The 17,445-nt window shown below is 32.2% G+C and overlaps 1 protein-coding gene across 3 annotated transcripts in view; it reads right to left on the bottom strand.

Annotated features, from left to right (window-relative positions):
* VPS54 (VPS54 subunit of GARP complex) overlaps nucleotides 1–17,445 on the bottom strand; it is an 85,097-nt gene that overhangs the window by 37,646 nt on the left and 30,006 nt on the right. For all 3 annotated transcript variants that reach the window (XR_012058943.1, XM_006201505.4, XM_006201506.4), the window contains exons 4-10: nucleotides 16,936–17,014; nucleotides 14,373–14,407; nucleotides 13,154–13,285; nucleotides 9,618–10,003; nucleotides 3,383–3,509; nucleotides 2,409–2,516; nucleotides 913–968 (exon numbers count right to left, since the gene is read on the bottom strand). Coding sequence is in view for 2 of the 3 variants with exons in the window: in XM_006201505.4 (XP_006201567.1) it covers nucleotides 913–968; nucleotides 2,409–2,516; nucleotides 3,383–3,509; nucleotides 9,618–10,003; nucleotides 13,154–13,285; nucleotides 14,373–14,407; nucleotides 16,936–17,014 (923 nt within the window). In the remaining variant the exon portion in view is untranslated. The remainder of the gene's footprint in view (nucleotides 1–912; nucleotides 969–2,408; nucleotides 2,517–3,382; nucleotides 3,510–9,617; nucleotides 10,004–13,153; nucleotides 13,286–14,372; nucleotides 14,408–16,935; nucleotides 17,015–17,445) is intronic.

The following is a 17,445-nucleotide window of genomic DNA, read 5'->3' as shown; positions in this document are numbered from 1 at the left end:
TATTCTCAAAAGATACTCCTACATACTAGGGACACAGGATGTTCCCTATTTGAGAAAATTCCCTAGGGAAGAAAATTTTTAAATAACTGACTCTTCCTGTTCAGAGGGCTTTTAGTAAAGTCCCCCAAACTTATTTTTTCCATCTACTAGTGATCTCTGCATTATTAGGATTGCTTCAGCTAATTCTGAAACTTGAGTTTTCACTAGGTGAAAGTGTGGAAACTACAACTCCACAATCCTCATTTTGTGAGTCTGGCCCAGAGAAGTTTCACAGTTGTCCATATTGCTATTTCTTAGGTCAGTTAATAAAGTTTAGATATCTATATGAATGAGTAATTCACAGTCATTAAGTATTTATCACTGTTCTTTTCAAAAGAAGGGTGAAAACAAAATATTACATACATGGGCAATTCAAAATCATGTACCCAAACTTCTCAAAGCCAACTAGAAACTGGGTTTTAATTATATAGCTAAATAATTTAAATTTAACACTGCTATTTCTCTTCAATTTCCAGCCTCCGTGTCTGCACTATATCCTCTCCACCTTCTCTCTGCCCTGGGAGGATGAGCTGCTTGGTTTGGCCAATGAGGAGGCTGCAAAGATTAAAAGGAGGAAAGCTGCTAATAGTTTCATCCCCCTCCCTGAGAGGGTTACTTAGGAACTACTGCCCGGTTCCACTGAAGTTCACTTCAACTACTACAAGACATTTTTTTTTTCAACTACTATGTCTTTTTCTCCTTCTGAATTCTATTTCCTGCTTTCTTTCCTTGTCCCTAAAAGTTCCTGCACTATCACCTGTGATTTTGCTACACTCTGCCCATACCATAGGAAACCGTTCCTTAACTAAATCCTCCTTAGATTACTCTGTGTCATCTTTTCTCTGATAACCCCAACTTAATATTTATACTTACTTTACAACAGCCTCTGTGTCTATTTCTTCTATTTGTGAAACTTTATTTATCACACACTGCAAAATTTGAGGGAAAAAAAAAACAATCTGATTAATGTCTTTAGGATTCTAAGTACTACAATGTTCATTTGTATATTAATGAGGGCCTCAATGACTATGATAATCATTTTACCAAACTTCTCTTGTGTCTCTTACATCTCAAGGTATTTAAAAAACTGCAGCATTACCCTTACTCTATTAAACAATTATTCCAGAGTATGTTTGAACTGTATTAACTAAAATCCCCTACTATGTAAAACTGTTCAAAATCATAAACATACACAAAACTCCCAAAGAACTGTAATACTTAGGAACAATAAAACTCCACAATAAAATTCCAAAAAAATTCATATAACAGTTTAAAGTTGAAAAAACAAAGCTCAGACTTCAGGAAAAGTCCGGGAATTAAAACACAGCAGTATTTAAAAACTGTTTAAAAGTATAACATACAGAAAACTGTACAAATTATGTTTATAAAAATAACTCAATTTTTTTTTTTTTACAAATGGAGTTTACCTATGTAACTAGAATTCAGATTATGAAACTGAACATTGCCAGTAAGTCCCTCTCCTGCTCCCCTCCTAGTCACTACTTCCTCCCAAAAGACATTGCTATCCTGATTTCTAATACCATAGATTAATTTTGTTTCTAATTGAATGCTAGGTAAGTGGAATCATACAGTGAGTATTCCGTTGTGCCTGGTTTCTTCGATTTCACATTATGTATGTGAACATTCATGTTGTTCCATGTAATTTATTTATTCTCATTGCTGTATAGTTTTCAATTGTATACTTATGTTATAATTCTACTTATCTTTTCTACTGATAGAATTTGGGTTTTTCCAGTTTTTTTTGTTTTTTTTTTTTTTTTACTATAAATAGTACTGTCATGAAATTATTGTGCTGTCTTTGGTAGTTTATGTATGCATGTCTGATGGGTAAATTACCTAGAAGTAGAATTGCTGAGACATAATATATGTGTATATTTAGTGTTAGTTACCAACAATTTTTAAGTGGTTGTAACAATTTTAAAATACAATGGTTTAGTCAGTGTTTGAAAAAGGTACACATTCAACATAGAAGAAAGGTTAAACAGGTTTAACTACCATAATGTTGATGGAATTTTATACAACCATCAAAAATGATGTTGCTGAAGGCTTTATGAGAAAATGCTTACTTTATGATTCAAACTGAAATATATGTACAATTCAAAATTGTATATACAGTATGATAGCATCAATGAAAAACACCAGTAACAACTAAGACTCAAATATTCTTAAAGTGATAATCTTTTGACTGGTAGGGCTATATTTGTCTTTCTTCTTTCTATATTTAAAATTTTTAAACAAATGAGAAAATATTACTATTATACTGTATATATTATTACTAGGATCATATAAAAATAAATTTCACAAAAGATTCCAGACTAAAATGTATCAAATAAACAATGTATAATTACCTGTTTAATGATGTTCTTTGCTGTAATAATCATTTCTTTACTGTATATTTCTAAAAAATTAAGTTTTCTTTGTTTTAAAAGTCCAAATACAAGTGACACTAGTCTTTCCTATTAAAATAAGAGAAGTGTATATAATGTCACATATTAATATAAAATAAAACCACTTAGAGGTAGAAAAACATCAACACCAAGGATTTTATTGATTTATTGATCCTCAGATCTCTATCTTGCATATAGTATTTTCTAGAAGCTGAAAAAATCCCTTTCTACAGCAATTTTGTCATCAGATTTTTGAAGTCAGTATTCTAAACTCAAACCCTCTCAAACCCTGATGACCAATAAACACTCCATGATTCCTGTGCTTTTTTTATCTACGGGTCTAAAGGACTGGAATGATTACCTAGACTGTGCAGAATTAACTGCTAACATTTATAAAAATCTCCTTAACTATTTAAGCTGCTATCAGGGCTTTTTGGATACTTTACTAGTTATTGGGAGTAACCAGCCTTGAGAAGTTAACAGATAAGTTACCAAGTATGATGTATTTGTATATGCCTATACATAAAACATGTTCATAATAGGTGCACAGTGAATGCAAATGACAGATAAGTTACCATATAATAATGATCACTTTCTATAAAAGACACACCCCAGTACATGCATATACATGGACAGACATTAATTCATCCTATATCTTTATTCTGAACTCAGTTTGTTAGCTATATAAAGACCTTCAACTCCAATTTCTAATTAAGCTATAAAATTATTGGTTCTATAATTTCACAGGATAATGAACAACTATGGTGCTTCCTAAAGTCACATATTTTGTGAAGGATTTCATAGGTCTCACAGAGCTTGAAACTGAAGATAATTTTGCTCACTCTAACCTGAGAAGGATGTGTTCTAAACTAAGACTATAAGGAATTAACATTAAGCAATGACATCAATTTCATCCCATAGTTCAAAAGACATACCTCTTCTAAAATTTGACAGTCATCTTCCAATGGTCTATTTAAGTCACTGTGAGAATAAGTAGAAAACTCTGCAATCATCATTTTATCTATCAATTTTTCTAACTCACAAAGCTGTGATCCCAAATGCCTACAAAGAAAGAGAAAAATATTACCCATATTTATTAAAAACCCAAATTTATATTAGAGAAATGCAAATCAAAACTATAATGAGGTATCACCTCACACTGGTCAGAATGGCTATCATCAAATAGTCTACAAATAATAAATGCTGGATAGGGGGTAGAGAAAAGGGAACCCTCCTACACTACTGGTGGGAATGTAAATTGGTGCAGACACTATGAAAAACAGTATGGAAGTCCCTTAAAAAACTAAAAATAGAATTACCATATGACCTAGCAATCCCACTCCTGAGCATGTATCTGGAAAAAACAAAAACTCTTATTTGAAAATATACATGCACCCCAATGTTCACAGCAGCACTATTATAACAGCTAAGACATGAAAGCAGCCTAAATGTTCATCAACAGATGAATGGATAAAGAAGATGTGGTAACACACACACACACACACACACACACACACACCTGACGGAATATTACTCAGCCATAAAAAGAGTGAAATGTGCAGTAACATGAATGGATTTATAGATTATCATTCTAAGTGAAGTCAGAGAAAGACAAACATTATATATCAATTGTATGTGGAGTCTGAAAAAGAATACAAATGGACTCATTTACAAAACAGAAACAGACTCATAGACATGGAAAACAAACCTATGGTTACTAAAGGGGAAAGAGGAGGGGAATAAATGAGGAGAATAGGATTAACAGATACACACTATGTATAAAATAAACAGTTAAATGTGCTGTAGAAAATCTGGTTCTAGAAATTTCATGACTGTTTTTCAGTCTGCTTTTCACAGAAAAAAATATTCAGATACTGTAAGTTCTTTCCTCATTAACCATTTTCTTAATATAAATGCCAGTAGCTCCCTAGCCATTCATTTATTCATAAATATAAACACTTACTATTTGTATCTGTTCTGGGTACATAAAACCATCTGAAGGACTACTGGAAGAGACTGATGAATCAATTGAATCTCCGTCATGAGTTTGAGTTAGTGTGCAATAGCCCTCAGGTCATTAAACTGAAAGCCATTAGAACACAAGACCAAAAATATAAAAATACTGAGCTACAATCTATCCATGGAAACTTTTTTCTCATAAAATATAATGTTCCTTTTTAATCTACCTCTTTAATATTTGCAGGTCTTAGAAGTTAAAGTGAGAAGGACTCTAATTTGGGAAGAGTTGTGGGGATGGCAAAGGCAAGTATTACTACTAAAGGGATTTGGAACCTTTTCCCTAGAAAAAGCATCTACTGTCCAAATGACAAGAATGGCCACACATAGATAGTCCTTGCTCTGATGGGCACTATGGATGAATACCTTCATATACAAAGGGATTTTTGCCACACAATCTAATAGCTTCATAAAACCAATGGGTTGAAAAAACCTGGGTAATCTAGTTGGCTCAAAAGTTAAGTGAAATAGACCAATGGGAAATACGTTTATCTATACCTCAGTATAAAAAAAGTTTTAAAGCTCTATCTTTGGGGGCAACATAAAGACATTTATATTTTAATACTTATATTTATATTTTACTAAACTTAAAACATTTATAATTAAACAAAAAAACACTTAAAAATTCATACTTCATTTACTTGAAAAACAAATCCTTAATGTCAGCGACTGTCTTTACTAAGACTAAATATAGTACATTAAAAAAAAAGTAATTTAAACCATGTGACTTTTTAGACAGATCCATTGTTCTTTTATAAACAACATATGGCAAGTAGTGTAGCGATAATTTTGAAAAAAATCTCATAAGTGAAATAGTATATAAATTTGCATTTTATAATATGAAAATTATATTTCTTAAAGCTAATTAGAAGACATAATAAGGATCTCATAAATGGCATCAACATCTCATAATAAACTAATTCAGAACATATCCACTGTTACAAACTAAAACACTGCCTTAAGGGGAATTTGGCAGTGTCTAGCAAAATGACATAGGCAATTAGTATTTGACCTAGGAATCTCACTTGTCAGAATCTGTCTCAAAGATACTCTGGTAAAAATACAAAATAACGTACATTCATTGCAGCACTGTTGGTAACTGCAAAGAAATGGGAAACAACCCAATGCTGATCAATAGAAGGCCAGTTAAATATATCATAATAGACCCTATACACTTTTCAAAGAATTGAGGAATACCAAGACTGCTACAGAGCAGTTTCTCAACCTGTTTTTCATTACTGCCCCCCTAAAAGTCTTTTTAGACATATTTGTTCCTAATCACCTTCCCATGAAGTTTTAATATCACGGATACACTATACACCTATTTATGTACCATGGCTCTTTGGAGGGCCACAAACCACTGTAAAATTCAAGATTTTTTTCAACCCTTCCCAACTATTTCCCCTTTGGGGTGATATCCCCAATTCAGAATGCATATTATAGTGTGACCTACAGGATATACTGTAACATAAAAACAGCAAGGTGGAGAAAAGTATATACAGTATGCTAATGCTTATTTAAAATGAATAACAGAGAGATGAATAATAAATATAAATAAAACTTTTTAAAATGGTGACTTATAGGTGTAGGTAGAGAGGATCGGAATTAAGACAGGAGTTAAATTTCTCTGAATATCTTTTGCTTTCATATATTTGACTTTAGAATCATGTAACTATTTAACATAGTTGTAAAATAACATTACTTTAAAAAAAATTCAATCCTTAATAATCAAAAGCAAATGAAACAAATGAATTTAACTATGTATCAAATTAGTGGCAGATCTAATTCCACAAAGAGGAATTATTTCCAGTGACTTTTAAGACATTGTAATTTATTCTTTCATCCCACAAGGGATATACCTTAAGAAAAAGAAAAGAAATCCTAGGTGTTTGTAGTAACAATATTGTTAGTTCTGATAAAACAAATGAGTGATTTTGTTGGTGTCATTAGGAACCACAGTTTTCAGTCTGTTTGAAAGGAGATGCATATATATATAAAATAAACTGAAGAAGTAAAAACTCTATAGTCCTGAATTTAAATTGGAACTACCAATACAAACTCATGTTTTTTCTTTAAAAAGGGAAAAGCATTTTCTAACTCTGACCATTATAAAGGACTAGAGATAATGACCAATCCAGTAGCAAGGAATACCTCTGGTACCCAGACTGTAATTTCTAATACCATTTCCTACTAAAAGAAACTAGGGCTCCTTCGAGAAACAGCAGTTTACAAATCTGGGGCAGAAAATGTATAAAATGAATATCCTGTCCTAACACAAAGTAAGAAAACTATCAATGACTACTCACAGAATTATATCAAAAGGACTTGAGGTTTCTACAAAACATAGGATAATATAAACATCAATAAAAATAAAATGGCAAAAACTTAATACTTCAAATATATATAAATCTGTGTGCTTATAAAACATTTGGAAGATACTAGATTTGCAATTCAGTATTTCAAAAACTGCTAAATAAAGGGAAAGAATCTAGAATTTATCCTGCCTATCCCTATAAAAATTGTTCTTCAGAGTTACCAAATAATTATTACAGGGGAAATACCACTTTATAGAAATATTCAAGTTAATAAAAGAATAAGGAAGCATAGAATTAGAGCATCATGATTTACAAGGAACAATGAGATGACAAATCTGGGCAATGATCATCAAATGTCTGCTAATGTAAAAAGAGAGACAATCAAATACATGTCTCTTGACTGAAATATATACCACTACTTATTAGGTGATTTGCCAAAAATTAAAACTTAAATCTGATCAAGCCTTTAAATCTAACTCCTAGTTTATAGAAAATACAGGCAAAAGAAAAACATGCTAAACATGGGGATGCAGTTGGCATCTATCTATCTATTAAAATGGGCATAAGATTATCTATCTCATAGAGGGTTTATTTTTGGAGGGGGTAGGGGGATCAAATAATACATGCAACATTCTTTGCACAGTACCTGGTACAGAATACTAAAGTATTCAAAATATGTTCTTAGCTTTTATAGTGGGGGTGGTGGTAGAGTAACGGTGGTAGTTAGTAGGAAAAAAAATGGTGAAAACTAAAGAGTTTCTACATAAACCTTTACAATAAGAAAGAGCAAATAACACTACATCTGTGAATTTCAAGGTAACAATCCTTTCTATATTAAAACTGCAAGATATCAAGATTCAAATATATTCATATTTCATATGAATAAGAAACACTCTTTACAAATGTACAGGTTCTAAAATTACAGTAAGAATACATTTGAGCAAACTGTAGACAATCCAAATGTTTGAAAAGTCTTTTTAAAAACCATATATGCTTTTTTTAAGGAATATTTTGTCCTTTGAGTTAAGGCACACAAAAAAAAGTAAAACTGAAAAGAGAGGTAAACTTTTCCTTGAGCTCAAGATAATTATAAGATTATAAAATTTTCATTCTATCTCCCAATAAATCACAATCTACTGAGAATAAATATTCAACCCTATTCTTAAGTATTTTCCACATAGCTTTGGAAAACTATTCTTTTCATCAATATTATTCAGTATAAACTTATGAATCAGGAAAATGAAATCAAATAAGCTGCATGACCTCTGAGGTAAATGTTTAAACAGTTTTAGAATTTGTGTTAAGCAGACAAGCATTTCATCTGTTTGTGTTTCTCTATTTAGAGGATCAAGTACTCTGCTGCGTAGAATCAGCTCCCAATATTTCAACATTCCCATTATATAGTAGTGACAAGGGAAAAACACAGCTTCTGTCATCACAGAAGGCCATTCTGCGAAAATGACAAAATTATTACTTATTTAAAAAATATATTCCATACACACATTCAAAAAAGAGAAATATTTAAAATTTCAGAGGTAAAAGGGAAACTCAATGTCATTTAGTCACCCTGGGTTTCACCTTGGGAAATCCAAAGTAGGCTTCAAAGGACTACGAACTACCCAAAATTGTTCACAGAATTTTATATACACGTATATTTTTATGGGAAGAAGGTCCAACCATAGCTTTTAAAAGATTCTCAAAAAGATCTGTGATTCAAACTTTTTCTGTAAACATCCAAGTCTGGATTAGGTTCCTCCCCTAAAGTTAGGCCCCACAGCACTCTATACATTCATCATCATACTGCACTGCACTGCACTGTATCACAGCTACCCAGGAACCTGTCTCCCTCTTGCCAAATCAATTGTAGGAACAGTCAGAGCAGAAAGCATCTCTGCTTTGTTTATGGCTATATTCCCAGTATTCTGCCTGGTGTCTCATGTAACAGGTGATCAATAACCATTTCTTGAACAAATGAATCATTCATTTGCATAATTAAATTTGGGCCAACTTTAAAAAATGCTTTCTGAATAAATATTCCAATTACATACCCTTAGTCAATAAGAATTTATCATTCAATTAAAATAAACTTATATTGAAGATAATCTTTCCAGAATATATTAAGTAACTATTAAGTTACCTTCCATAAAACTTATTTGTAGTCACTCAGTAGTGTAAGGTTTGACTGGGTTTCCCTGCAGATAGGAACTTCCACAAGGACACTGCAAGTCTGCTTAACTGAATGAAATTTTGATGTATTGCAATTGGTCTAATCTGTTAATTAAACATTTGACATGATTTCCCATAAAATAACTAAAACCCTAATCCTAATGGTATTTTCAAAATGAAAACGTAGAAGAAATCGGATCTTTTACATCCCCAAGTGGAATTTTTTGCAATGTGATAAAAGGCTGCAAATCAGAAATGAATTTTAATAATTATTTAATTTAAAGGCTATTCAAGGGCTTTTAAAGTGAACTTAATTTTAGATATACTGTTATTCCTTTCTCCATCCCAATCTACTATGTTGACATAAAACTATTTCAAACATTTTCAAAACGTTATCATTGTCAAAGTTGTGACTGTCTTTCACTGATTTCATCTCCCAGAAAAATTTTTTTGCTTCTGCATCCAAATGTCTCTGTAAATATTGGTCCTTACAGTTTTTGTTTTAGTAACAGTAAAATATCAGAATGATAGTATTATTAAACTGATCAGTCTGGAAGAAAAAGTAACCATGTAACTCTAAATACATTCATATTTCTTCAGCTAACATTACACCCTAAAATTTATCCTTTAAAAAGTTCTAACCTTATTTTTAATGGCTTACTTATGGACATACCGGAAGCTGTGAATGCCCTGAAGTTCCTGCTGCAGAACCTCTTGCGTTGTTGCTATTAAGTCCAATGCTCCAACAAATTCAGAAGTGGATAACAACACCTGGACTGTAGGCTGAGTCTGGTGTACAGTGGCCATTAATTTCAGTTTATTATATACTTTAACACAATTATTTCTGGTAAGTGCCAGTCTTAAAACGTGTAGTGACCCTTCACACATTACTTTATCAATTTGTGCAATTTTATCACGAAGCATTTTTACAGCCTGGGAAGTTTTCTTGAGGTAGTCCTGCAATTCATGTTGAGAGGTCATTGCATGAAAAAATGCTTCTGAACGTAGAGAGATCTGGTGAGCAATGTTGACTTCCACAATATCCAGATAATGGCTCAGCTTAAGAGGGAAGGAAAAAAATTTAATGAAGTATTATAAGTATACCTTAACTATCCAAATACTTTCTGAAATGATACAGTATTTTGACATGTATTTTAAATCCCATTGTGTAAACTGATTATGTGATGCACATACAAAATGGGAAGATGAAAGGTAGAATCCAAAGATTAATAAATGTAAGACAAAAGCACAGAAGGTGATTTACCTTCTTCCTCTGCTTCTGCCATTACTGCCCTCCAAACACCAACTATATTGTAGAAAGTAAGACTAACCCACAGTCATCTGAGATTACAATCTAGTTTTAGAACTTCCAAGATCTGAGAGAGAATGATCATTTCAACCCCTATACTTCATTGCCATCACCACCTTCACGTATCACTTATCTGACTAAAAGATAATTATAGTTACCATTTATTGACTTCCTCTTTCTGTGTACCAGGCACTGGTATTTTATATATATTATATATATATAATATATATAATATAAATTATATATATATAATTTTCTAATTTTAACAATCTTAGGATATAGGAATTATTATTATTTTCATTTTACAGATGAGGTAACAGAGGCTCAGAAACATTAAATAACTCGAATAAAGTCATATGGTTAGTAAGCGGCAAAACTAAAATTTGAACCCAGGTCCATCTAACTCAAAAACTGAAATTCTTTCTACTGCACCATGCTGTTTCAAAATACAAAAGAATTAATGAAAGACAGACTGGTGATCCAGCCACAAATTATAGAAAGTATTAGAGTTTATTTTTATCTTTTTTTTAAGGCTGCTAATTTTACATTTATCAATTTGTAAAACTCAGTTTATTTCCAGTGTGTTTTCTCCTTAAAAAGTTGACAAATGCCTGAAACAATTAGTTCACATATATTTTATTTGTAACACTACCAAAATTAATTCCTAGAGCAACATATACTAAAAATGCTTTCTAATTTCAAATATAGACTTCTAAAACTTGACATGCCTTTTCTTCCTTCCTAACTGCATGTGCCTTTTTTGGCTACATTATCTTTCCATTTCTCTCCCACACTTGTACTTTTAGATTCTTCAAACTATAGCTCAAATTTTAAGCATTATCTCTGAACATCTCAGGAGAATTTGCAGTATTAAAGGTTTAATGGACTTTCAACATTTAGGACTCATAAGATTAGAAGATTATTTGATCACCAAGCCTGTTTCTTAAAACGATGCAGGATCATGCGTATCTTCAATAAGGTTCCTTCAGTAATCTATTATAATACATAACTGGTTATAAACAAGATATTCTTCTATAGTTTAAATCTCTTGCATTTATACACTTTTGTTGTTCTTTTTATTTTCAAAGGCTGTTCATTAATTTACCTAAAAAGCAACATGAGGACGAAGGTACCTGGGTACATTACAAGCTGAAGTGAACTCAATTTTCAGAAAATAGAGAATGGGTAACCCCTTTAGGACAGCCCTACTCAGAATGCAGTTTATATGCTGCTGCCAGTGTGTGAACAGTTTAATACATCTGTGATAAAATGAGGAACTTTGCTGGAAAGTAAAGCAACTACATCACTATCACTAAGTTCATCGTATTGCTTTTTCATAGAAAGATTTTCTTACTGAAGGAAAGCAGTGCCATGATTTACACTCTAGAGCAAACTCATTATCTCATCAAAGACCAGCACTTTGGGTAGCAGCACTACAGTAAGATATAAATTTCTCTAATCCTTGTTGTAGCATCCCCTCTTTAAAGCTAGCAAAATAAAACAGCTGTTGTCAATCATACAGGGAGTTTGAAAGTGCTCTCTTGGAATCCTGTCTTCCATTCCATTTCTAAGAACACAGCAGAATGAGGAGACAGAATCTAAATGTAACAAAGCTGATTCTGCAACTTACAAAAAAATTCTATTACTTTAGTCACTTGAAACATTTAGTATGAGAACATTCTTTCATTTGAATCTCAAAGATTTATGTAATTCATCAATATTCCACAGATCTGTTCTTTTCAAGATTTTCATAATTCATTTCCTATTAAAATTCTATAAAAGGGAACAATTTTTAAAGTATTCCTAAAGGTATCTATATAGATTGATGAGATTTTTATTGGCTTTTGTTGTTTTCTCTTTTAAGGTGTCATTCTACCAGGGGATATACCTGGAATGCAAAAAAGCAGTCTGGGCATGAGCCTGTGTCCATAAATCCATCCTTTTCACAAGATTTATGAACTTATTCTTACTCAAGGAAAACATTTATAGGTAAAAATACTGCCAAAAGAAAAAGTGAGTTCATTTTCTTTTTCAACTGTAAGGAAAGGAATACTCATGATTCTTTACCTACATTTCTTCTCCTCTCCTCCTTAAGCCTGTCCTTTCTTAGTTGCTGAGGTGGACTAGATCCAACTTACTGAATACCCGAAACAAGCTTTCAGACTGCCAAGAGTTATCACTAGACTGAAACAAAATGCTTTCATCTCAGCTTAAGAACCACAGTTTTAGAAAAGCTCTAAACTGAGTGCTGAGAAAAAACAGAGATCAAAGGTTTTTACTTCCTATTCAAATTTTAAAAGAGTCTTGATATGAGTTACGATATGTTTAAAGTTATACATTTTAAATGATTTCCAAGATGTTGACTTCTAAAATATGGAACATTGTAAAATTCTGAAAAACTGCTGACTAGTAACATGCAAAAGACTAGACTTTGCAAAGTTTTGTAAAGCTAAAGGAATACTGTGTTTTTTAATTATAATATTTTTGCTTAAAAATAATCATCATTACTATGTGTAAATGAGGAAAAAGAGTACCTCAGGAAAAGTGATTTTCTGTGCTTTAAATCATAAAGAATATAAAATTAGCCAATATATTGTTTGGAATAAAAACAATTAACTGTGTTATCTAATATATCCTTTCAATTGAAATTCCATCAACTGCTGTTTCAGATAACAAGCACTCAAACAATAAGCTTTTCCTTTCTTAGTAGCACATTTGTACTGCACTGAATAAAAATGCTATTATTTTAACAGTTAAGATCTGAAGGCTTATAATTATCAACAACAATAAAGATGAAATTAAAAGAAGTAGCACCTACTAAATAACTAAATCTGAACCTACACAAATAGTACTACTTAAGTAAAATACTTTTCTAAATGAAAAAGTAAAAAAGGAATTACCTTTTCTTGTAGCAACTTTGAAGAAGCTGCATCACGATTTCCTTTTCCACCAGCAGTATTAAAATGAGACCATGGTAAAACTGAATTAAAAGTTAAGGAATCGTCCAAGGCAAAATCTGGTTTCATAAAAATCTATTAAAAAAATGCATTTCCCTCAATTAGATAAACATTTTCTCTACACTCATTAACCCTTCTAACATCATAAAGACCATTAAATAATAATTAACTTGGATCTCAAGCATACACAGAAAAAACAAGTGATAACAGGTTGAGTTACTTATACAAAAATCTGTATAAGAAAAACTGTATAAATAATGTTTCATCAAGTTAAAAATGACCATGAAAGATAGAAAAATGTTTGTTTTTTTTTGTCTTTACCAAAGGAGATGATCATTCCATTTACTACTTGGTCAAACTCACTGGTGCAGTCCGACTAAGCACATGCCAAAGGGATATTATCATACATAAAATTTCCATATTATTTTCCACTGATAGTGGTTTTCCAAAAAGGCCAAATATCAGTATCTCTGTATTTATATTTCTGTTTTCTCCTGCTCAAAATTCTTTCAAAATTCTTTTAGATTAGATATATACTAAATTTTAAAATCAAAACAAATTCAATTTTATAAAACCGAATTCCTTCCTTTCCCTTATATACCACATCCAACTGGGCACTAAACCCTACCCTTAATATTTCCTCAATATTGCTTGAATCTCCTCTCTATCTCTACAGCATTTCTGCAGCTCTTCATTATCTCTGGATTATAGTAAATGGATTCTTACTGATGCCCTTTCTCAATCTATCCTCTATAGTGCTATGAGATATATCTTTAAAATGCAAGTATAACTGAATTAATATCTGTTTAAATCTCTCAATGGATTCCCATGACCGACAGACCAAACCCTCTACAATGGCATTTAGAGTTTTATTTATCTCATCCATTACATATCTCTACAACATTTTTCATACAAAGAAAATATCTCTAATAATTTGGAGGGGTAATAAGATCAACAAAATTCTTTTTTAAAATGAAGAGATGTAAACCTATTTGTAAATTTTGGTGATAAAAAAGAGATTGATGATGCAACAGAGAGAGAAGAAAAATGAAGAGACAAAGTGGTCAAAGTGCCAGGAAACAGACAAATGAAAGCTTCTTACAAGGGAAAATTAAAAATCAAATGTTAAAAAGCAGTATTCTCATTTTTTAGGCTTTGTTACCTTAGGTACTTGCTCCAGATCTGTCCTGGATTTATCTATTTAAAAAAGGAAAAAGGAAAATGTAATTTTTAAAAATTTGTTTTATTTCCATAAAATATATTTTGACAGATTCAACACTATACTAGGTGACAACTAAATAAACCACTTAAGTTTCTTCCTTTAACAATTACCAAACACCTCCTGTATGCCTAGCAGTAAGCAGGCAGAGCACTGAATAAAATGTATGTTTCAAATAATTTTAAAACTGTACAATATCAATAAAACAAATAAATACATTTCAAGTATTTTTTAAATGGACACAGAAAGCTTGGTGCTATCTTATAGAAACACTGTTTTTATTGTTCAAAATATCTGGCATTCCATCTAGAATTTCTTATGATCAAAGATTTTTTAATACCATATTAATTTTCTTCTTAAATATCTTTCTTTGTATCATCTACAAAGTTCTTGCAAATGAACCTACTTCATCTTCATCTCACCAATGGGCTCTCAGACAAGGTACCCTCCCTTCCAAAACTAAGCTTTCTGTACTTGGACTCTATCCCCTCCTGGCTCTTTTGTGAGTTCACTTCATCAATTACTCTGCCTCTCTCCGTATCTTTAAACTTTTCCCTTTAAAAGCTCTTTCTTTTCTGCATATAAACATGCTCAGTTCTTTCCCATCAAAGAAGGAAAGAAGGAAGGAAGGAAGGAAGGAAGGAAGAGAAAGAAACAGAGAGAGAAAGAAAAAGAAAGAAAGACAGAAAGAAAGAAAGGAAGAAAGAAAGGAAGGAAGGAAGGAAGAAAGGAAGGAAAAAGAGAAAAAGAGAAAGAGAAAACCCAGGACCCAAATCTAGCTTGAGACAAGGGAGGACCTCAGGTGCAAAATATAAGAAAGCTCTCACCCTCAGGATTATGCAAATGCCTCTCTTGTCTCATCTAATCCTGACCATGCAAAAATATTTATCTACTAAACTATTAGTAGAAACAAACTAGAGGGATTCTGTTCCCTCTAGTCAATACCTTAAATCTCAGATCTTCAAGACACAACCATATTGGTAGACTCCACTTCCTGCTCTTGTATTCACTCCTTAAAACATAGTATTGAGTAACCACCACTCCAGTCTAAATGTTCTCCCTCAGATCTTCTAAATTACCAAATCCACAGAGACTTCTTAGTGTGCAAACTAGATCTATCCCTGAAGTATTCTGACACTATAGACTAATCATTCTCACTTCTTAGAAACTCAACCTTTCATTTCTAAGGTAGAATTTTCTCTTGGTTCGCTCTTTTATTTCTCTGACTATTTCCTTTGAGTCTCCTTCACAGGTACCTCATTTTCTATCTACCCCTTAAAGGTGACAGCTTCCTTGGTGTTCTATCTTCAGTTCTTTTCTCCTCATTACTCACATCCTCCCTGGGTGATGCCACTTGTGCCCTTGGATTCAACTACCATGCTACTGCCTAGCATATTGTCTATGATAAAGTCTACCATACCTGTGTCTCCAGCCTAAATCTCTCCTGAGCTCTGGGTTACATACCAGACATCTTTTCTGCAAAATTTCAATTAAAGCAGCACCTCCTCCAAAATTCCTCATCCAATACTGCCTCTCTCACCAAATCGTACCTCTCACCTAGCCAGCTGCCCAAGCAAGAAATTTGGGAGTCATCTTTGAATTATCTTGCTCCATTACTGACAAATGATTGACCACCAAAACCTGTGCCTCGATTTCTGAGGCATCTCTCAAAGGCTTAATTTCCTCTCCATCTTCACTATAACTGCTACTGGGGAAACATGACTTCTCACTTGTATTTTTGCAATAGCCTCCAACAGTCTTCTTATCTCTAGTTTTATCATCATCCATAAATTTCCTATCTACAACTGTTTTCACAGTGAAATATATAATCAAAACCCTGATCATGTCTGGCTAAAAATATTTGGTAGCTCTAGACTGCTTCCAAAAAAGAAAAACTCCTTAGCATGGCACACAAGGCTCTTTGTGATCTGACTCCTACTTACTTCTTCAGCTCATTTCTTGCTACCAGTAGAGCCAGCAAAAACTCTCACAGATCCCTGAACATGCTAATTTCTTGACTTTATGGCATGCATAAACTATTCCCTTTCCTGACATGCCTTTTTCCACATAAATATTTCTCAATAGCTAGTTTAAAACACAGGCAATCCTCATTAACTCTAGGACTTCTTATAAGGCTAAGTTAGGAACTTTGTAGTATTGCCACATAAGCTTACTGCTTGATATATAGTGCTGCAATTGTTGGTTTATTTGTTTAACCTTACTCAAGAGACCATCAGCTTCTTGAGGATAGGGACTACTTATTCATCTATTTTTAGGCAACAAGCAAAGTATCAAGCACCCAAATATTAAATAAGTATTTGCTAAACTGAAGGATAACACTACCATCAGACTCATTTTTCTCGTAAAAGCTTTTAGAAAAGACCAAGATTATAGGCTATAAAAATTTCACTAGAAATAAAAATTAGATATGATAGCCAACAAGGTCCCCAAATTGAAATCTGTTCATTAATATTTATGCTATACTACTATCAGCACATATTCATACCATGAGTATGTAAGAGAGTCCTGTCAAAGGTATCTTTAGGAGGACAAATATTCTTGCATCTCTCATGAATCTTCTCTCTCTAATAAAAAGACAATTACATAAACAATGTGATAAATGTATTTAAAGCATCAAAATGTCTCACAACAGAATGTCAGAATATACAAAATTAGTTCTAAATTTTTTAATATGAAATCACTAGCCTCTTGAACTGAAATACAAATAACAAGTATGCTTAGTAAACAAAATGCCACTAAGATGTATGAATGTATATATACTTATACTCATCCCATTTTCTGTAGGTTCAGCAAAATCTCCACAAACTTGGAATGAAGTAGGAAAACAAATGAAAAACTCTTATTTTTATAACAGAAATCAATTAAGAAAATAATTTTTTTAAACAAAAAAGAAAATTGTGAAACCTATATACCAAAGATATAAAGTATTAATTGATACTTCCTCTGAGTCAAAAGAAAAAAAAGAAAGAAAGAAACCCCACTCTGATTTCACATT

This window comes from Vicugna pacos, chromosome 15, assembly GCF_048564905.1.
Source record: "Vicugna pacos chromosome 15, VicPac4, whole genome shotgun sequence".
Classification (NCBI taxonomy): Eukaryota; Metazoa; Chordata; class Mammalia; order Artiodactyla; family Camelidae; genus Vicugna; species Vicugna pacos.
The sequence above is the reverse complement of the archived record's forward strand: the minus strand, read 5'-3'. Positions and strand labels throughout refer to the sequence as shown.